The 23487-nt window shown below is 31.0% G+C and overlaps 2 protein-coding genes across 3 annotated transcripts; both read right to left on the bottom strand.

Annotated features, from left to right (window-relative positions):
* Positions 1 to 5525: 5525 nt before the first annotated feature.
* Positions 5526 to 9893, bottom strand: LOC114368771 (auxin efflux carrier component 1-like). The gene is made up of 6 exons (XM_028326025.1): positions 8128 to 9893; positions 7705 to 7954; positions 7467 to 7552; positions 6875 to 7032; positions 6074 to 6150; positions 5526 to 5942 (listed from the first exon to the last, which is right to left on the bottom strand). The coding sequence occupies exons 1-6, from the start codon at positions 9305 to 9307 to the stop codon at positions 5876 to 5878; spliced, it is 1818 nt and encodes a 605-aa protein (XP_028181826.1). The 5' UTR covers positions 9308 to 9893; the 3' UTR covers positions 5526 to 5875.
* Positions 9894 to 21280: 11387 nt separating this feature from the next.
* Positions 21281 to 23278, bottom strand: LOC114368765 (putative pentatricopeptide repeat-containing protein At1g12700, mitochondrial). Of its 2 annotated transcripts, XM_028326018.1 has the most exons (2): positions 23145 to 23272; positions 21281 to 23062 (listed from the first exon to the last, which is right to left on the bottom strand). In XM_028326018.1, the coding sequence occupies exon 2, from the start codon at positions 23012 to 23014 to the stop codon at positions 21521 to 21523; it is 1494 nt and encodes a 497-aa protein (XP_028181819.1). In that variant the 5' UTR covers positions 23015 to 23062; positions 23145 to 23272; the 3' UTR covers positions 21281 to 21520. The 2 variants fall into 2 exon arrangements, with proteins under 2 accessions (XP_028181819.1, XP_028181818.1); XM_028326017.1 differs by having other exon boundaries at positions 21281 to 23278.
* Between the last annotated feature and the right edge of the window lie 209 nt (positions 23279 to 23487).

Here is a 23487-nt window from a genome sequence, read left to right as displayed (position 1 = left end):
TAATAGGGAATTTTATTTACTATAAGTAAAATTTGTTTATATATATTAACACCAGTTGACATAAGTTATAACAATTGATATAAATAATTAAGTCTTTTTACAAAATACTTAATGCAAATGCATATGCAAATTCAAATTTAATACATTGCCTCTTTCTCGTATCTTTTAATGTTTTAGTTTTTTATTTTTGTTTTCAAAATATTTGATGAATTTAAGTAATGTATTTTTCTCAAATATATCTTTATTTAATATTTACTAGTGGTACAAATATCAAAGATCAATATACTAAATAAAGTCATTTTAATCAAATATAACAATTTTTAGTTTCATTAAATATTTCTTAATTTATCTATAATAACTTTAAACGTGAAAAGATATGAGAAGAATGCATTACATTACATTATACATAAAAAAATCAATACATTATAGTACTAACATTTTTCTAATCAATATTTTTTATAACAGAGTAGTTAACAAAAACCATTTTGTTTTTGTTTTGAAAATCTTAGCTTAACAATATGTTGTGAGGAAGTTGAATAATAAGATTTAGGTAATTATATATATATGGAATGGCAATGGAGAGGGGTCTTGACTTTGATGGAATGGGAATATATTTGAGGAGATATGGTAGGGGACTAGGGAGGTGAAACAAAGGGACAAAAGCAATAATAATGCAGTGAGAAATGCACAAAGAAGGGGTGACATGGTTATAAATGCATGGTTCCACTCCACTCCCATGCTATTGGCAGCCGAGTCATCACCCCCATCAAAGAAGCTTCTATGTCTCTCCCAGTGGGGACTGTATTCGATCACCATTCAATTCTAACATGTCATTAGCCTCAGTAACTTAACATAACATAACATTAACAGCCACCAACTCATCAACACCATCCATCTCTCTCTCTCTCTCTCTCTTTGTGTGACATTAGCTTCGATATGACAGGTATTAATTCACATCTATTTGGCCATCATCCCGGTCAAAAAGAGAGAATAAATGACCCATTATCATTTATTATTTATTAATCTACTTTAATTCTATAGCAGTACTAGTATTCCTATAGAGCTCTCAACTTGATATTTAGAGAGCAACGTCACTGGTAAATCTTTTCCTTTATCAATTCTTTTTTGGGTGGGTAGGTATTTCTGGTGGAAAGTTAGACATTCATTTTTTAAATTACAGAAATTCTTCATAGAACTGGTTTTCTTAAAAGATATTATATAGTAATATGTATATATAAATTATATTTTACCCCACATATTTAAAAGATATAATTATTCGTCAATTATATTACACAATATATAAAAATATCTTTTCCTTTACCATGTTTGCAAATTGCAATAAGCTAATTTCAGCGAGGTTTTAAAGATACTTAGACCTCTAAAAGAAAGTGCGTAGTATGTACTGTAATATATAACTATTAGAGTGTTTCATCCAGGAGAATATTTTAATTTATGCAAGCACTATCATTTATTTTTAAAATAAAATAACATTTGTTATGTGTACACTTTTTTTTCAGTTTTTAAAGATAGGTGTACTTATGATACTATACTTTTTTTTGTTAACTTGTGCATGAATAGGAGCACGTGATAAGAAATAAAAATAAAAGAAAAATGTTGAAAAAGAAAATCTTTCTCTTATTATATATTAAAGTGTACACGTAACAAATGTTATTTTAATTTTCAAAACAAATAATAATTCTTTAACATTAGTAAAAAAATATAAAAAAATATTAAATATAGAAAATATATTAAATAAAATAATATAAAAAAATATAGATAATATTAAAAAAATATAGAAAATATATCAAATAAAATAATATAAAAAATATAGATAATATTAAAAAAATATAAAAAATATATCAAATAAAACAATATTAAAAAAATATAAAAATATATACAAAATATTAAATAAAATTAAAAAAGTATTTATTTATTAAATAATTAAATTAAAAAATTATTTACAATTTTTTTAAAAAAATATAAAAAATATAGAAGTCATAAATGAATTTATGACTTCTAAAAAAAAAAAAATGGCTTTAGACTTGTAAAAATAAAAAACAAAAAAATGACCTAGTACATAAAAGTCATAAAATATTATATGACTTCAGTTAAAAAAATAGAAGTTGTAATATCAATTACAACTCACCTTCTTTTAGATAATAATTCAAAATTAACCCTAATAATAATTAACAAAAAAATTATCATTTAATCGTTTAGCTGTGTCATATAAATGTTTCATGTGATTAAGAATTGACAATTATAAATAATTAATCCCCTAAAAAATCAAAATAAATAACAACTTTTAAATTGACAATTACCTTAACAGTAAGGGCCAAGGGGGTATTTATAGATAATAATTAAGAAGAGTTTAAATTTGCTGTACTTTTAATATACATATTTTTGCCTTATGATGAATGTTATCAATAATATTAACATACTTTTCTTTTATCGTTTTCCATCACACTATTCATTATTGGAAATGTCATGCATTTGTTCAATGATTAAAAAAAAAAAAAATTTAGTAACTGTGAAACGCGATTTTTTTAAAAAATGCACGAAATGCGCCTCAATGTGTTGAAAACATTATTAAAAACTATATTATTAATGTCTCGCTTTACACTATCATTTAAAAGAGTGGTGGTAATGTGATACATTATTAAAAATAAGTAGTTATCAAAGTAAAACTTTTTCAATGATTAGACCATAAAATATGATGATATAAAAATAACTTTATAGTTATAAAATGTATAAAAATTAAATCTAAAAATCAAGATTTGAAAAATGTCATTACTTAATAAGTAACCCAAGCTTTGTACTCTATTGGTTAGATTAGACGCCTCGTTTAACTAAATCCCATATTTAAACTCACACGTAACACTTTAATAACTGTAGTTTTTTTACCACACAATTTGAATTGCCTTTATTTTTTTTTCCGTATTCTTGCTTTACTTTCCTTTTATATCTAACTTTACAACTGTCCTAGGTCCTAACAAAACCCATGTGATTAATAACAACTCATTCCAATTCCCATTTTAAAGGAGAACTCACCCTCTTGACTTGTACAAACAAGTATTATACCAACTAGAATTAGTAGAAATTGGTTGAAATATGTTAACTGATTTATTGGGGGGGGGGCAGGGTTTGCTTGGGAACATCCCCTCATAGGCTTCCATTGTAGTTTACAGGGCTAGAAAAAGATGTCATGCAAAGGCAGCAAACAGAACCGATCAGTTAAAAGGAAAGGGGTGACAAAAAGGTAATGTGTGTAGAGCTAAAAGAATATAGATGAAGAAAGGAGCAAGAAGAAGAGAGTGAGAGAAAAGGGAGGAGAAACTTTGGATTATGAATGTTGTCTCCCAATATTCCAAAGCTGTCCATATCACATCAAACCCCTATCTTGTAACCAGGGGTCCCTTCTTGTACTACATCAATGTTTATATAGAAAGCATAAGATATTTAGCTTAAGTTTCATCCTCATTATGTTAATTTCACATTTATTTAGAACGAATTTACTGTTAAAAAAACTCTCAATTTGATCTTAAAAACTTTTATTTGATCTAATTTGTTCTTTACAAAAAAAGTATACTAAATAATTCTTTTCTATTTTTAATATATGGTTAGTTTCTTAAAAAGCAAATGTGTATCAATTTACTCTAAAAATTAATGACTTAAAAATATTATTTAAAATAAATGAAATGTCTAACAATTTTTGTCTTATAAAATAAATATGTATAGAGTTTCAAACCAAAAGATAAGGTGCATGCATATTGAAAATTGAATTGTTAGTGATAAAATTATTTTACTAAAATTATTTTACTAGATGAAGATTATTTGAATGGATGCATTGAAAATTATTTTTGTTTTAACTTCCAAGAAAATTTATTTATTATAATTGGTGACAATCTTTACTATAAATAGAGAAGATAATTAGTGGAGAAACAACACATGAAGATAAAGTGTGTGAGAAAAGAGATTGTGAAACAAAATCACTTTATTGAGAGAAAAGTGTCAACAAAGTGACTTTGTGTGAAAGTGTTATCATTTCTCGTAATCATTAAGTGGAGTACTCGGATTTGTAAAGTAATACGCTATTTGGGATGAGTTACAATCTTGTAATCATTTTTATGATAGTAAAATACTTTTTGAGACGATTTCGTGGACATAAGCAAGAGGTGTCGAACCACATTAAATTCTTATGTTTGATATTATTTATCCTACAATGTAATCTTTATTGTGTCTCATAATCCTTTGTTGATGTGCGTAATTTTATTCGTGGGAGAATGGACTATCCAACAATAGTTTATGTAATTTTTTCACAAATTGAATGAAATATTTATTCATAACAAATTAAATATGTTAATCAAGTACATCAAATCAATATTAAGAGTGTTTTATAAAATCATTCTAAAGATTAGAAGTTAGTTTCTATTAAGCTAATTCAAAGAAATATTAAAATTTTGTAGGGTCTTTCTATTTAGACTTAGTAGTCCGTATCTTCATAAACATATCTATTTTATCAAATCTTTCTTTGAGATAATGTCCAAATCATCTTTAGGGTGGATCAAAACTTATACGATAAGAGATTTTGCTACCTTAAGACCATTCCAAGAAACATTGAAATTTTGTAGGATCTTTTTGTTTAGATTTAGATAATTCGTATCTTCATAAACATATCTATTTTATCAAATCTTTCTTTGATATAGTATCCAGATCGTCTAAGGCCGGATCAAAACTTATACAATAAGAAATTTTGCTAGCTTAAGACTATTATAATTATGATCACCATTTATTGGAATTTCGGTCATTGGTTTCCTAGTCATCAAGTCACCAATTTTCTTAGTCTCTTCCGACAAGTGTTGACCTCCGTACATGGTCTTAGGGCTTTAAGAATACCTGTATAATCATCCGAGCCAACAGAAAAAAAAGGGGAAGTATTTTTAAGGATACCGTTTTTTTCCTCCTCTATTCTTTAAATAATCTATCTCTCAAATTTAACGAAAAACATCATTCCCTGACTTGAATCAACTTCGTCGTCGGAATCACCTTCTTTTATTTAGTTAGAAACTAGCATTATTATTATACTAACAAGATTAGTTTTTGTTGTTTGTTTAGTTTTTATAATTTTTAAATTTCAAGGTTTGGAGTTTAGCCTTCTTCTAAGCTAAACGTTTTTCCTTTTCACCATAACTTTGATGCTAATTGGTAAATAGTGAAAGAAAAAACCAATAGGAATTTTAATATTATATTGGGAAAAATGATCATAGCACTATCATTTTCATCAACTAAGTTTCCCATGCTTTCCTATCCTTCAATTGATGAGTGACATGGAATCCGAAGAAAAATAATCCCCCTAAAATACCTTTTCCACATTTAAATTTATTTTGTTTCAAATTATCTATCTATATAGATATCTATTTTATGTTTAGTATTTTAAAATAGAACTTTGATGCTAATTGGTAAATAGTGAAAGAAAAAGCAATATGAAGTTTAATATTATATTGGGAAAAATGATCATAGCACTACCATTTTCATCAACTAAGTTTCTCATGCTTTCTTATCCTTCAATTGATGAGTGACATGGAATCCGAGGTCATTATAATATAAAATTTTAACGAGATAATCATTTTGTAAATTAGCTACATCATGATTTTACATTAATTTTCACTAAGAAAGGGCAATTCATTCAAAAAAGAAAAAGAAAACAAATAAATAAAAAAAACTGATCCTGGGGTTCTTCTTCCTATCCAAATTCTCGTGATGCTTCTTTTCTATTGTTGCTTTATGACCTTTTTTTTCTCTCATTCTCAACAACCTCAACCAAGCTTTGCATGGATGCCACACGTGAATCTTCTGTATCATCCATCATTTCTTTCATTCACAACCCCAACAAGATGTAGTACACTAGAGTTATGGGCAAAGCAATCAGCATCCCAAAAATAACACTGCATTGGGTTAAAGAAGAAGCTCCATTGGTTAGGATTAAAAGAGAAAGTAATTGAATGAAAAGGAAAAAGGAATGGAGGGGAGAGAAAGTTCTAATTGAGCCATATAAGAATTAGATTTGAATACTCACGCTGTGCTGAGAATATCAGGATGTACATTATATTCCTTAGCAAAGACAAATGGGACAATTCCTTGGGGAAGAGCTGCCTATATTTTTTTGACATTCAGTTGCCAAACAAACAGGACAAGCAAACAAACAAACATGTCAACTGCAGTTTCAAATCCTTGTTGTACAATCACAAACATGATCATTTGAATCCTCACTACTAGTACTAAGATCTTCAATTTTTATATTATTCTTTTCAAACAGGACTTATAGTGAGTTTGTTAATTCTGTGTTCATAGCCAATTTAATGCTTCCTTTTCCACTCTATGAAACATTTTTATTATGGTTGTACTAGTAAAACTTAAATTCACCCAATTAGAATTTAGTTAGATCAATTATTCATCAACTAGACATCATCCTTAATATGATTTTTAGTGTAATTATTTTTATAAAAAATAATGATATACAAACATCTCATTATTTTAAATTTCTTTTCAAACATTTTCATTTCTCTTTATCTTTTTCTTCTTATCCATCATAAATTCCATCTTGTTTATATTTTTTTTCTCCTTTTTCTTCCTCTCTAGGTGTTAAATAGCCCCCTAAATGTGCATGTACCATTTTTCTTTTATAAATTAAAAATAATAATTTATAATTAAACGACATAAGTGCAAAAGACTATCTTGGGCCCTAGGCATAGGTGGATGTAAATGTTGTTGTAAATTTAAAATAAAGTAGTTTTTGGAACTTATGCAATGAATGATGTTGTATTGTAATTGTACTGGTGAGTGGCTTTGTGAGAAGGGAACAAAGAGAGAGACATACCTGAACAATGGCAACGTGTAGGAGAACACCTTTGAGTCCAACAGCAATGGAAGCAGCTGCCATGACAGCTGGACCTGTAAGGAATCTCACAGCCATGGCAAAAGCTGCTGTGGAATTTCCACATGCTATGACCCTCGGTTGCAAAGCCATGAAGAGACCTGTCACAAATTCATATAAAAAAAGCAAAGCATGCCCCCATCAGTATCACCACTACTACTACTACTAATCTCTCAGTCAATCACACCCCTTTGTGATGAATGACCATTCATCATCACCACCACCAACCCCACATCATCACAAAACTTGGCAAATAAAGTTATCATAAAAAGAGTGCAGACATTATCATAACATTACACAGTTTGCTTTCTTTGCTTTTTTCTCTAGTTATAACGCCTCCTCCTCCTTGTTGCTTGTTTAATTTAAAATAATAATCATTAATCAAAGTAAAGAACAGCAACATGGAATCACAAAAGTTTTTCTGCTTTTTCTTTTTTTCTCTCTCAAGTAAGCAAAGAAGATGTCAGAACAAGTTATTTTCTGAGCTAAAAAAAGCATTTTTTTTGTAAGGTAACAAGGAGAGAATTGTCCTGACCAAGACTGAACATGGCCATGCCAAGCCCTGCGTCTGACAATATGGAGATAGACTTTGCTATTATGGCAGGCATCTCAACATTCCACCTGCACACAAGGAACAACAACACAACACTCAACCACAAACCAATCAAAATGGAAAGGCAAAAAAAAAAAAAAAAAAACAACAAAGAGTGGTACAACTACATATGAAATGTTGCATAATAAAACATGGAGAAAGAATTTATTTATTTTCCTACTTGAATGAAACAAGAGACCAAGTGAGACCAATTAGGCTAGAGTAGGTGTTGGGGTTTCTGATGAGTTTTCTCCACACCATAATCAATATAAGCCTTGTCATCACACTTGCTGGAGGCATGGTTTTTGGTTTCCCATCTCCAACCTTCTCACCTTCAAGCTGATTCATCTCCCTGTCCATTTCTCTATTACCAAAGCTGAACTCATCTTTCTCTAGGTAGTCTTCTTGAGTGTCTCTATGATTATTCTCCACTGGTTACCAAACACCACAAGTAAACAAACAAATAAAGACTAATATTATTGTGTTTGGTTCTACATCTTAGATATAATTTTTCACATTTACTAAGAAGCTAGTAGTTTTAACTTACTTCTGAACAGATTTCTCAAAAAATCCAACCTAGAAAGAACAAAAACAAAAATAAAACCTTTTCCTGGAGATACATTCAATTTGACTTCTTTCTGATCATGACCTCCTCCATACTCATGGGCACCAAACACATCAGAAACTGGTGAAGCACTTGAACTCCAAACAAACATATGAAGGTCCCTATTCCCATCCTCAGGCTTCAGCTGAGCCTGCCCATTAGGCCTCTTGGCATTAGCATTAGCAGCAACACTTTTGGACCCATTAGAGGGAGAGAACATGCCAGGGTTAGGTGCAGGGTAGTGCCCAGTTCCACCAGCAGCATGGTAATGAAACTTTGGCTTCCCACCATCTTCATCATAGTTAGAAGGCCTTGGAGTTGGCCCTCTTGAAGCTGAAAGGCCATAAACATCAGAGGCACCAAAGTTTGAGTTCCTGCCACCAGCAGCCATCATGGAGTAGAAATCAGTGTGGTTGAAACTAGAGCCTCTCGGCGTAGGGTTCCTAGAGGATTGCAAAGAGTATATCTCAGCATTGGTAAGGTTGGAAGGGCGTGGAGTGGTGGAAGAGAGACCCTGAGACCTTCTAGAGAAGATGTCTGATCTTGAAGCATTGGATTTCCTCACAGTGACATGGAGTTTACCATCTTCCTTGATCTCAGCTTCAGTCTCAAGTGGTTGTCTTCCATCCAATGACATGACATCAGAGTCCACATGGATGGAGACAATGGAGGCAGCAGTGTCAGGGAACTGCTCAGAGATGAGCATTCTGGCACCTCTAAACTCAAACAAGAAGAGCATCAAGGTGTACCAAATGATGCACTGGAGGACCACAATTTGCACCATGAGGCTCCCTGAGAAGTCACCATACATCCCTTTGAGCAAAGGGATGCCCATAACCAAAGTGTTTGGGAGGGTGGAGAGAGAGAACAAGGTTATGGCCCATTCCAAACAACCCCTTTTGGTGATGTTGCTCCAAACTGCAAGGAGGACTAGTATTATGATCTTTTGAAGGGTGTCAGCAGCTAGGAACCTCAGGTTCATCTCATAAGGGTTGTTGGAGGCTATGAAGTGGAAGGAGAGAAGAGGCACTGCAAAGAGTGCCACAAAACGGTTGATGCCAGAGCATTGATCAGGGGAGAAAATCTTCCACCACTTCACTGAGCCATAGGCTAGTATCATGGCCACATAGAGTGGCACCATTGCAGTCATCACATGGTAGAAGTCTGTTAAGGTGATCATTTTTTGTGTGTCAACAAGCCTCTCAGAAAGATGATAGAAGCAGAAGAGAGTGAGGGAAGGAATATATAGGAAGGTTGAAGTGGCAGGTTTTGGAGAGTTTGAGTTGGAGTTGGTGGTGATGATGATGATTATGAAGATTGAAAAGATTTTATATAGGGATGTGGAAGAGCATGTGGTTTTGGGGCAGTGAGTGAGTGAATGGTGCTAATGTGCAGCAGAGAATACAGCAAATATTTTTTCAGCTTTGAGAGCTGCAAGCAAGGTTGCACTTGCAGTCTCCAAAGCACAAGGCAGAGTGGGGGGAGTTTTGTTGCCTTTTTATTTAGTTTTTTTTTCTTAGTTTTGTTTTTTTTTTCTTTTTTTGAAGTGTGTTTGGATTTGGGGTTTGGGAAGGGATTTGATGGCTTTGGAAACTTGGGTGGGTGGGTGTGTGAGGCTCTCTCCCTCCCTACCTTCTATTCTATGGGTCCTAAATTTGTCACAAAAAGCTTAGGAAAAGTATTTTGGGTTGAGGTGGGAATGTCTCCAAGAACACTTGTTTTGGGGGAGTGCTTTAAGCTTTGTAAAGGGACTCTTTCTCTCTGGATCCACGGTTTCTTTATGAAGGGTTTTAAGATAAAAAGAAACATATATAGAAGAAAAAAAATTGTGTTGTTTAATCATACTAGTTGAGCATAATATGTCTGTTTGAATAATTATGTCTAGTTCAATATTGTGTCTGTTGAAAGATTCAAATCTACTGGGTTTTTTTTTCCTTTGTTTTTCTAGTTAGCAATAACAAATAGATTTGGAATTTGAAATTTGCAATGCTGAAATTTGGAATTGAAAAAAAATAGATTTAACTTGCATATTTATTAAATAAGTTTAGTTTTGATATATTCTCTGTATAAAGATCATTATATTGTCAACAATTTAAATTATATGACAATTTATTATTTGATGATAGTGTAAATTTTCTTATAAAATATTCTAAATATATTCTTATTAAATTTTAGATTTAACATGTAATGAGGACAATGTAACAAAGTCTTTTACACCATTTTTTAATTACAAACTATATGTATTGTAAGTTAATTTATTAATTTTTATAACAATTTTTTTTACCTGAGCATGGAGTGACAACCGAAGACACCACTTTACTCCAAAATTGAATTGACCAGGTGGGAGGAAGAATACACATCTTAGTTATAAAAAAATAATGACTAAATTTTATATAAAAATAATTTATAATATATTAAAAATATAAAAAACTCTTCAATTAAACTCGCTTTCCAATTATATTCTTTTTTTTGTTTAACCCATTTCGAGGTAAAATTATATGTCTAATTGCGACTACATACGCTTAAGTTGGAAAACCTGAAATCTTAATTAAAAAACCCAAATTTCAAATCACTTATTTCAACAACTTTTCATATTATATTCTTATTACCTATACAAGATAATTGATTTATTCCTACTAGTATAATATTATTAAAATCAAATAAGTGGTTAGAGAAACATTTCAATAGGGTTAGATGAATTAAGATGGGAAACTCCTCGATCTAAGAAGATAGATAGATAAGGCTATACATGACTTCCAAGGAGTGGAGGATACAGAAAACAGAGGACAAATAGAAGAGATGAAGAGGGTGAAAACCAACACATAGACATATTGTCCTTTTCCCAACGATATCTAATAAGGCTTGCACTTCCAAGAGCTTCGGGTTCATTTTGTTAGGTGGGACCACACCACAAATCCACAATGCTAGGTTTAGTTAAAATAAAATAAAACAATTGAAATACAGACTAACTAAACTGTGTTCCATGTTCCAGGAGAAAGTAGAAACAATCAATATCAATATATTGTAGGAAATAAAAATAGTATGGAAAATAAAGCAGCTGAAGACAAGGCATCACTATCTTCTTGATTGCGAAAATTTAAAGAAAGATAGGAAGGTGTGCAGTAAAATCTCCAAAGTATTTGCAATTCTTATTATTTAGAGTTTCTCATATATTTCGATCATATTCTTAAACTATTTTTAGCATGTTACTCCAATTTTGATTGAGCGTTCAAGATGAATCAATTGTGCTAATTAGGAAGTCACAAACTATAGTTACACTTATTAAAGGACCAATTTAAGCAGTAAAGTCCATGCATTTCATTCAGAACCCAAGAATGTTTTAATTGATAAAATGTTCAAATTCATAGAATAAGGAATTGAGCCAACTTCCAATAATTTTTTTTTTATAATGGTGAAAATTCTAAAATTGTTTATTTGTAGAACATTGATCAAATCCATACAGATTAAATTTTATCCTAATTGTCACTCTACTCATATAAATGCAAGTTTATATGCCTGATCTGTTTAACTTCTTTTATATTATTTTAGTTTCGCAAGCTAGATCGCCAACTTGTAGTCAATGTAAACTAAACCAACCATTATGTTGACTCATTTATTTTGCATGTCGATCTAATTTAACTCATTTATGTGTAGACCTATGTAAACTGAGTTGACCTGTATATCTATAATCAAGACAAACCTAATGCATAACATGTCATATATTAAGCTTCCAAGTTCCAACTAAATTTGCTCGTAGAAATTGAATCATGTATTCTCGTTCCTCATTTGTCCTAGGAGACAGAGACATCAGACATGGAAACACTTGGCTTGAAATGTGGAGCAAGAAGGGTACCCACAATAAATTTTCACAATTGACCTTTTTCATCTGTATAATCTTCTCTTGTTTGCACATCTATATAATTTTCAAAATTCTTTTGTATCCTTTAACATTTTTTTGTTCTCTCTTTTGTGTCAATGATTATTCACAACAAATAGATTGAAAAATAAAGGAATTTTAATTATGAAAGTAAATTCAATAGTTGTTTAGGATACTGTGTATTGATTTTGATCACATTTGGAACAAATATACATTTAAAATTATTAATCATAAATTGGAATGTAAAAAATGAGGGGAAATGCTTCAAAAACATGCACTAATGTGTCACTGGAAAGTTTGTATTAGACAGTAAGTATGTAAAAACTAAAATGTAAGACGTTATTAGTTATAATTAAATGATAAAAATATATAAATATAAAATAACATGTATAAAAATATGCACGTGCAGCATTATTAAAAAAAAGTTCTGCTAACAAATTTTTTAATGCAATATTTTTTTAATATGGTATAAAGTTAAACAAAAAGGTTCACATTCCCGCAGAGTTGTTTACTTGAACCAATAAAGCTGTGAACACTGAACCGCATTGATAGTAATTTTATAACAGTACAAAACATCTTTTTTTGCTATGCATTGGGTGGCTTCTCAATTAATCAAATGGTAAAATATCAAGCATTTGCAAATTGCAGAACCTTGGAAGTTGGAACCAGTAAATTGATTGTTACTTCTGCTACGGAGTCTTAGGTGACGCCATATAGTAAGCAAGATTTTATGTTAAATTATCCCATTCAAACTCTCAAACCAATAAGATCAGATACTTTGGATAAATTAAGCAATAAACTTACTAAAACTTTTAATTAGAAAATGTACAAGGGCTAGCCAGTGGGCTGAACATTTGGACCTAATTACGTCACATTAGTTTTAATTTAACAAGTGACTAAGGTTTTATTTTTTAATTAAAGATATGAAACAACTGATGCATTTGTCAAATGATAATGTTTAAGTACGGAAAGTATTTGTGGGAGAATATTGGTCTGAAGCAGCATATGCTGAGTTACCATCATTGTGTTTCATGGTCTTTCCCCAAAGCATCATCACGGTAAAAAGAAAAATTGCATTACTTGATCACAGTTCATCCGAATATTTACACAAAGATGCCTCTGCAAAATTAGAATTTACAAAATCCGTTAACTGTCTTAGGGTAAGATATGAAGCATATGATTAAGAGTCATGCAATCAATTAAAATTGTTGGATTTGACAGAAACTGAAAACATTAAAAGAAATAAAAGATCAAGAGAAAGTAAAATTAAAAACTCATAGAAAGAGACTAAATGAATATTTAAACTAAAAATATTAATCTTTTACTTTGGTTCATTTCACAGCTATTTTATGCTCTAAAAGAGAGTAGTATACATTAGCATGCGAATGAATAATATCAAATGAAGTGTTCTTGATAGTAAATTAAAGGAAAAGATTACCAAGGTAATCTAGATCAACAGAGTTATTATAATTTTTTTTATAATTGACTTTTAATTTTACGAATATATAAAAAAAGAACAATTGTCATGCACTCCCTCTTTGGTTGCTTTAGCTATCAAAACTTTGGTTGTTTGGAATTTTAATATCTAATTGTGCAAATTTTAATTTTTGCAAGGTATTTAAAATATATGGTGGAACATTACTGTTATTTTTTAGTAAAATTTTCATTGAAAATAAAATAGTTGGAAATAGTATAGAAAATTGTAAATCAATAAATGAAAATAATTTAGTCTAAATTTATACGAGTTAAATATTTTTTAATTTCTGTAAAAAAAAAACCTTAAACAACTAAAGTTTTTTTGTTGGGTAGTTAAATAACTAAAGTTTTGGAATGAAGGAGGTAGAATCAAATTAAGATGATTGGAGCTATTGGATGACAAGTGTGTTTATTTTGTAGGGTTCCTTTTTTTTTTTTCTCTTCTTCTATTTTTTACTTGAGATAATTTCTTGGTGTTCGTTTTATAACCTGATACCGAGTATAATGAGAAATAGTACGAAAGCAGAATTAACATTGTGTTAGAACAAATAAGGCCATAAACGAGAACAGAAATGATCATGAATTCATCATAAGAAGCACCATAGTTGTAAAAGGAAAATGTTACCGAAAAAGAGGGTAATCTTTGCTCTGTTTTTTATGAGTGTTCAAACAAATGAATCAGCATTTACTAAAAGGAACTAATATAAAAAAAGAACCAGCAGTACCTTTCATGTTTCTCGTGGGTAAGGTGCTTATTAGGGTTTTTCCTAACACAATTCCGTGAGTGGACCGATCTAAACCTCCTTAGACCTTTGACCCATTTATTATTCTGCTTAGCAATAACTTCTATACTAGCAACTATATGAAACACAAAATTAAGATAAAATAGGGATAGGGGTGTGATGAAAATGGTAAAGAAACTTTTATCTTTTAACCTTCTAGCCCTAGGACTAAATCTAAAGCCAAAAAACCTATTAATTAAGACTAACTTGTGTGGTAAACAAATTTGAGCTCAGACATTGAAAGGCTTAGGCAACTTTAATGTTATGTTTAGATGAGAAAAAACAAAGGATTAATTAGGGGGTGTTTGGTTTGGTTGTTTTCTGTTTTCATTTTTACTGAAAATAGAAAATGGTGATGAAAATGCGTTTGGTTGGATTTTTGAAAGCATTTTCAGTGAACATATTTTCTCAAACAAACCAAAAACTGGAAACAATAAAATCTCGTTTTCAGTTGAAATCAAAAACTCATTTAGGGTAAAATGAAAACATGGTGGCAAAGAATTTAATTTTAAGAAATCTAAAAATACATTTCCTTTTGAAAACACATTTTCAGTGTTTTTATTTCTTGAAAGTAGAAAACAAGAAGTCAAACTAAACATGTTTTCAGAATTCTAATCTTTTGGAAATGAAAACAGTTTTCAGAAAATGAAAATGGAAATCAAACACACCCTTATATTTTTTGTCCTTAAAGTTTTTCAGTTTTCATTTTTAGTCCCTAAACAAAAAATTGATCAATCTTAGTCTTTGATGTTTTCATCCATCAACAATTTTAGTCATTATCGTCAAATCTTGTTAAGTGATTATGTGGCATGCATTTTCTAACGGTTTAAAAATTTCCAGAAAATATTTGGTTATCAAAGATTAAATAATTTTTGCGTTTTGTAAATTCTCCACTCCACTTCACAATAGAGATTTTTCCATAAATTGTTTCGTTAAACTTAATCATGTGAGCATTTCAACATTGTGCTTTGTTCATTGTTCTCTTTTTTTTTCTCACTTGATCTAATTAATAATTATATTTGTTCAATTGTTTATGCAACTGTGGCTAACGTCATCCACGCACCCAGATTGATGTCAAGCTCTTTAACCATTGGAGTCTAGACAATATTGTGGTACCAATTTCAATAAAATAAAAATAATTTTTTGTTTAGGGTTCCATACTTATTGATTAAAATCCTGAAAAATCTTATGTGGGGGTTGATGGAGTGGCTGCACCAGCACAAAAGTTCATTATGGGGGTTGACGGAGTGGCTGAAAAATCTTATGTTGGGGTTGTCAGGCGATTGCACCAATGACTCATTCGAGTTGCTCTCCGGTGAGTTCTTTGACGACAACAGAAACTTCTAGGTCAAGTTGTGTGAGGCTGATCATCAAAGGTGTCTTGTTCTTGTGCGAGGTGAAGGACGATCTTGTGCCTTCTAACCCAACGGTAAAGGTCTATATGGCGGTGTTCTCCCTTATGGCTGAAATGGTTGCCCCTAAAGTTATTGACTTCATTGGAGGATAAGACGAAGTTCAACTTGGTAATTGAGGATGTGTAAAGCAATGTTAGAACTGCAATGATTAAGAGGTGCAATGTAGGAGTTTCCAAGAAATCTTGTTCCTAAAGCTTTTTTTATGCTTCAAAGTTCTTGAAGATGAACAATCCTAATGAATCATATTACCTTTTTTTTATGTAAATTACTTTATCACTAAAATATATTATTGGTGTAGTTTTATTGGGTACTTATGTTTCCATGGCTTAGCAATTTATATATTGGGGTGGGGGGGGGGGGGGGGGTGGGGAGAGGGGTTATTAGCGGCTAAATTATTTAATATTTGATAATTAAACATTTTTTTAGTAATTTTTAAGTTGTCATAAATATATGTCACATCACTACTTAACAACAAGATTTGATGGCGAGAATTAAAATTGTTGATGGACGAAAAAATTAGGAACTAAGATCAATCAATATTTTGTCTAGGGTTAAAAGTAAAAACTAAAAAAAAAAAATCAAAAACTAAAAACATAATAGTTAATCCAAGAAATAATTCAACAAAAAATATAAATAACCATATAATTGTTTTGTTTAATTGAAGAAATAGTAAAAATAAAAAAAGCTAAAGATTCTTATATTTTTATATCAATAAATTTGTTCTTTTGAATAACATATGAAATTCCTTACAATATGAAAAATATGAAATTCCTTACAATATTGCTTCTTGTGCTTCCTAAGGAACAAGTTTGGTGCTTACATGGATCACATTCATTTATTTAATATTTGATAATTAAACATTTTAAATAATTTTTAAGTTGTCATGTAAAAAATATATGTCACATCACTACTTAACAACAAAATTTGATGGCAAAAATTAAAATTGTTGATGGATGAAAAGAATAAGAACTAAGATTGATCATTATTTTGTTCAGAGTTACAAGTAAAATCTCAAAAAAAATTCAAAAACTAAAAACATAATAGTTAACCCAAGAAATAATTAAAAAAATATAAATAACCATGCAATTGTTTTGTTTAATTGAAGAAAAAGTAAAAATAAAAAAAGTCAAGATTCTTATATTTTTATATCAATAAATTTGTTCTTTTAAATAACATGAATTTAGTCCTAGTTGATTATTTATGAAAATAAAAATATCTAAAATAGGAATTAAATTCACTTATATGTTAAATTTTGAGGATTAAATTTATTAATATGAAATCAGATTTTTTTTATTTTTTTTGCCTTTAAACTTTCCCCGTCCTTGGTAAAGCCATGGCATGTCGTGCCAAATTAACGGGCATGACATGTTTATCTGAATTGAAATGCAATTTTAATTTCTACGAAAAAGAAAAGAGTAGCATGCTTATAGAAAGAATCGGAGAGAATTTAAATTTCTGATATAGAAATGATAACAAAAACATCATGCGTTGAAGTCAATGATGATGGCCACTTAGATGAGCAGAGAATGAACGTAAAAGAAGGGGCTGGGAAACACTGATTGACATGTCAGTCAGTCATAAATCAAATTCTTAGCTATTCAAATCCAAATCCCAAACACCATGCTTGGTTGCACGCACTGCAACGGGTTTTTATGTTTCCTAAGACCTTTAAAATTTGGAATGCACGCATTTCATTTCTTTATTTCACTCTTCTTAAAAGATTTAAGTGTTTAATACTCAAATATTATCTATAAAAATTACTTATAAAGTTATTACGTCAACAGTGAAGATTAAACTCACATTATTTTTAAATAAATTAATTTCTTACCAACTTGATTACTATTTTTTCCTGTTTACCTTCCTTATATATCCATCCTCCCCCAAAAAACAATAAATAATTAAATGAAGACATGTTTTTGCAGGTGGTTGTTAGGGAAATTCGGTTGTAGATAGGGAAACCAACATTTTGGGAAAGAGAGGCAAAGATAAAATGCTACACGTAAAGCTCCTTTCATACGACAAAAGGTTTAAAATGGCATTGGTATAGAGAGATGATTAAAGCATATTTGTGTGGATTCACAAAGGATTTCAGACACATTATTCGATGCTGATTTTACTTAAGATTTTGTAAAAGATGCTTGAGAACTGCCAAGTCAATTTTATCAAACTTAACCAAGTTCCTTTTATTAGAAGTGTATTTAGGTTAATAACTTAATTAGTTAAATGCCTATTTATTTCATGTGAATATATGTATTGAGATAAACCAAAAAAATATTGAATTATTCTAAAGCATTTATTGAAATATGTTGAAAAAAACTTACAAGTATCATCAATTATTTTTATAAAATTAAATAAGATCTTTCATAAACTCAAAAGCTCACGGAAGAGATATGTAAGGATAAAAAAAATCTAAAACTAATATAACAAAGAAAGGAAGAGGGAGAGGCAGGAAAAAGAAAAGGAAAAGGACAAAGAACAAAGTTTTAAATTACCCTCGTATTCTTGGATTAATCCCAAACTTTTGCTTTATCATCATAGACATTATTTGATTTATTGCACCTTTACTTTAATTTTAACCCGTATTGAATATTTAATCGTTGACTAAGAAAAATTTAGAACATCTTTTATATCTTTAAACCCGTGTTGAATATTTAGTTTCTTTTTTACTATTCAATGGGCTATTTTTGTTTTTTAATCTCGCCTCTTTGTTTCTTTTTCTTTTCATTGTACCACAAAAACTAAAAGAACATCTTTTTCGTATCCTTGATTCAACGTAAAGAGGCTTTCCCCGTGTGCAACGGAAATGAGATAGAGTGGGAAGGTAAGTTATTCTATTGTTTAGATTTTATAAACTAAAATGAAACACATTTAAAAAGGATGGAATGAGATCCATTCCACTCCACTATTTATAGTCATTTTTCTTCCCCTAAATTTGGAAAGAATGTGGTGGAGCCAAAAAAAAACTTTATATTATTTATTCTTACTATCTTTGCTCAAACACTACGTAGCTTTGGATTGATAGGCTCTGTCCTTCACCATTAAAATGGATACACTCTCAGCTATGTGTGACGGTGCACTAACAAAACCTATTATCTTTAGCAGAAAACTACACGCATATGTTTTATACACACATATGTCCATGTATCGCTTGTCTTCAAAGAATAATAGTGCACGAAACATACTTTCAGTATATAAATCAAGTATGTCTACAGAAAAATAAAGATAATTTTTTTCTACGAAAGGAGATTAGAGCTAGGCAAATATATCAAGTAACTTGCTTGCTATCCATAAGGGTATGTATATTCATGAGATAAATGATGGAACACCTTAATTTGGCAATATGGGAGGGGCAAGATTTTGGCAATCGATGACTATTCGTGTATTTCCTTAGAAGCAGTAAATAATTTTTTTTTAAATTTTTTTTTACATAATATTATTTTAAATGTATGACATAAGATAAACAAAATACAAAATATTTTAAAAGTAAGTGTAATATGAGAATTAAAGTTATAACTCATTTTGTTTCTTTTAAAAAAAACAATGAAATAAAATATTTGTTCTATTTCATAATAAAATATCTAAATAATTGAATGGCATCCTTATTCCATTTCATTTCAATTCATTTTGGTCTATTATATTCTACTTTTTTTTTATCACCAATTCAAACAACCTAAATATAGTTGTTCAAGGAGCATATGGTTAGGCTCAGTCTGTTGAAGCCACTCATTGGGCTAAAGAGCCATTCGCAACATGAAGTTCTAGAATATTAAGTGGTTTAAATAATGTATCATGCAATGGTGGATATATATCCAGAAAATTATGGACAATTTTTCGCCAAGAGAAAAACCCTCCTACTAAATCCATATCCCGAAAATTTAGTGTTTAATGTGAGGGGTTTCTTAAGCATATTGACAGTTCCTGATCGAGTATAGCAAAATATTTATTAGGAGAAATTATACCCATTTTTGGATATCTGTCTCAAAATCGATTTTCAGTGTTCACCTTGTATATGACACTAAAATTTAGGACTATTGTTAAAATGAAAGATAGCAATGATTCACATAAAGTAACATATTCAATGTTGTAAGAGCAAGAGTAATGTCTTGTTCATGAACATACATTCACACTTATAGAGTACTCACATGAAATTCGGTTTATGTACATTGACACATTAACAAAGGATAATCTACAAAATAATAGTGCAGAATTTTTTAGAACGAGGAGGCCACTTCAAAAGTATCAAATAACCCTCCATATGTCCATTTAAACTTCTCTCTTCCGTGCCATTCCAAGTTCGATTGGAAGATATTCTCCAAACTTACCAAAAGTTTATTTATTGGTGTTAAGTTATAAACAGACCTGAAGCAACCATGATTGTAATAGGAATCAAATGAGAAAAGTAAATAGGACTTACGTTGAAAATCACTTTTGTCCCTGAATATAAATCAATATGATTGCAGAATCAAGTGGAAACATGGAAAAAAAGTAACTCACAACTCCAGGAGTACTTGCCCTCCTTTCCAACCAACAACACTCCAAATCCAATCTAACTCAATAGTTTTCCTCCTATTTATACCTTCTGACTTCTCCCTCTCTTTCAATTTGGTTAGGATGTTTAACTAAATCACAGTTAAATTTACCTGTTAACAACTTCAACTAACCCTAGTGTGAGCACACAGAAACCCACCTTGTGCTTGCTATTTTTCCTTCTAGGCTCTAGCATAACTTTTTTAATTTAATGTCTGCAAATGAAGTTGCTCTGATTGGAAGGCTTTGTATACATTGCATCAATTCCAACATCAAGCAAGCATGGTTGATTAGCAACAGCAAAGTAGAGCTGGTCATGGAAAGGTGCATCGATGATTCTAAGATCCGATGTTGTACCACTCTCAACAATGTAGATAGAGATAAACCCAAGAGATAGAGAATGGAACTTAAAAGCTCTTGCAGCAGTATAAAATAATGCTAACATATTAAGTTATTGATACTCAGCATATAGCAATGAAACTGACAAACAATCTTGTATGTAACATATCAGAATTAGAATTTGGGCTTAGGGTCAAACTCAACCCCAGAAAAACAGTTATGAAAGTATTAGCACACAAACGAAAAGGAACAAAAAATTCAGACTTTAGAAAATTGGCTTACACCCAGAGTCCATTAAAATTGCACGGTTACTAATATATGATTTTGAATTGGCCAGCCTTCTTTTCTTTGAGTTGTTGTGATTACCTAGTGCAGATATAATCCAGGAGAAATTAAAATGCCTTCATTAGGACATGTGAACAGAGGCCTAGGCAATCCATGTATGAAGAAAGCAAGAGAAACAATGGGTCTACTTCCATCCTTCACCAAGCTGTTTTGCCTATTCACCATGTGTTCACATCCTTTGTGCAAATTTAACATCCGAAGACTGTCATGTTTGTATCATACATGACAGCATAGTCGTATGCTTATTTTTTTCATTTTGTAAAAAGAGAACAAGAAGCAATCAGAAAAAAATAAAATTCAGTTTTAGTTTCTATGCTTTTAGGTAAACAAAGTCAACTATAAGAGATAAAGCATTTCAAATAATCATGTCAGTTTCAGATTAGTTTCACAACTAAAACACTAACAATGAGGAGCGACTGAGTAAATCATTAAAGCAAGCATCCACAATACATTGAAAAGGAAAAGGATGGTTAAATGAAGACAGTAATCATTTGGCTATTGTTATATTTATAACATAAAAAATGAAGCTAAGTACATATCACCTTTAATAAAAAGTAAAGTGATATTGAGCCCATTGCATTGTCCATCTTCTTTTTCACGGGTAACTAGAAAGTTCTCACATAGTTTTAGTCTTACAACAAGCCTCTAGCAATCATTTGTCGAAGAAGTTTCTCTGCCTTATCATTCTCATCTTTTTTAAAGAGAGCATTGATGATAATTTCAAAAGTAACAGCATTAGGGACGCAACCATTGTCTTCCATTTTTGACAGCATGGTCAATGCTTCCTCGAGCAGGCCCTGTTTACAATGCCCATTGATCATAACATTGTATGTGTAGACATTGAGATGATATCCTTTAGTCAAAAGATCTTGAAAAACCTCTTGTGCATCCTTAAGTCTTCCACCTTTACATAGTCCATCAAGAAGTATAGTGAATGTGAATGAACACGGTCGAATTCCCTGATCTTTCATTTTGTTGAACAATGCAATTGCCCTGTCAAGATGACCGTTTTTGCATAATCCATCTATTAAGGAATTGTAGGTGATTACATTTGCAGGTATACCTCTATCACGCATCTCATCAATAAGATCCCAAACATAAGATATTCTCCCTGATTTGCATAAACCATCAATAAGAGAACTGTATGTGACTATACCGGGAACCATATTTTTCTGATGCATTTCCTTAAAGAGATTTAATGCCTCGTCCACCATTTTATTCTTACAAAATCCGTTAACGAGGATCGTGTAAGTGTGAACGTCAGGAGTCACTCCCATTAGGGACATGGCATTGAATACATGTTGTGCCTTCCTCAATTCATAAAGTAAGACATATCCATCCATTAAAGTACTATACGTAATAACATCAGGTTCCACACATGCTTTCAGCATCACAGCTAACACACTTTTTGCTTCTTTCACCTTTCCTTCTTTACATAATGCATCAACCAGTATGGTATAGGTATAAACATCTGGGTTGATAGTTTTCAATACCATTTCATTTAACAAACCAATTGCTTCTTTCAACTTACCCACGATGCAGAAGCCATATATTAGAGTAGTATAAGTGACAACATCAGCAGAAATTCCCTTGGCAGTCATTTCAGAAAATAAACCATAAGCCTCACTTACAAGTTGATATTTGCACAGGGCGTCAATAATTGTGCTGTACATTACCACATCAGGTTTAGTCAGTCGTCCATCAATCTTTTTCAGCAACTTGATGGCAGCTCTTGTGTCTCCTATCTTACATACTCCATTGATCAAAGTCCCATAACCAACTTGGTCGAGTTGAAATCCTTGTGCTAATAGCTTGTCGTGAAAGTACAGTGCTTTCTTGACTTGTCCCTTAAGACAGAGACCATTGATGAGTGTTGTTAAGGTTACGGTGTCGGGATGGTAACCCATCTTGAGAATCTTGGTCAATAAAGAGAAGCCGAAATTGATTTGACCCATATGACAGAAACAATTAATGAGAATGTTCAAAGTAAAAAGGTCAGGCTGAATTCCCTTGAGTTCCAATCGGTGAGAAAGGGAAACAGCAGTGGAATAGTGCTTCATCTTTGCAAAGGAATCTAAAATCTTGTTAAATTGGATGATGGGTGGGGTATGACGCATACACAGCATGCGATTGAATTGGGAAACGGCATCGTCAACATTTTGAATGGATGGGGGCTGAAAGTGAAAGTGAGAATGTGAGGAGTTTTGAAGAAAAGAGGAACAATGGGGAATGGAAGGAGAGACAGAAAACCTTAACCTTCGTGAGAATGACATTGTTGAGAATGGATTGTGTTTGTTGGGGAGAAATCAAAGCTCGGTTTTCTGCGATTTCAGATCCCAGAACTTATGGAATGGAAGGCTTGTTACTTAGGGCTCTTGACCAGAATTGCATGGTAATTTACTAAATTAGTGTAACTCCATAGTCTTTTAAATCTACTTTGTTTATTATAAAAATTAAAGTTTCACATTTGTTTTATTTTGAATTATTAAGTTTGAAACATTTAATTTTCATCTTCTATATTTTTTAAATTTTCCATTAACATGATTTAATACTAATATTTTTAATTTAAAAATAATTCATTTAAAGTAACCATGATTAA

The sequence above is a fragment of the Glycine soja genome, chromosome 9, assembly GCF_004193775.1.
Source record: "Glycine soja cultivar W05 chromosome 9, ASM419377v2, whole genome shotgun sequence".
Classification (NCBI taxonomy): domain Eukaryota; kingdom Viridiplantae; phylum Streptophyta; class Magnoliopsida; order Fabales; family Fabaceae; genus Glycine; species Glycine soja.
This window is presented reverse-complemented; position numbering and strand designations above follow the sequence as displayed.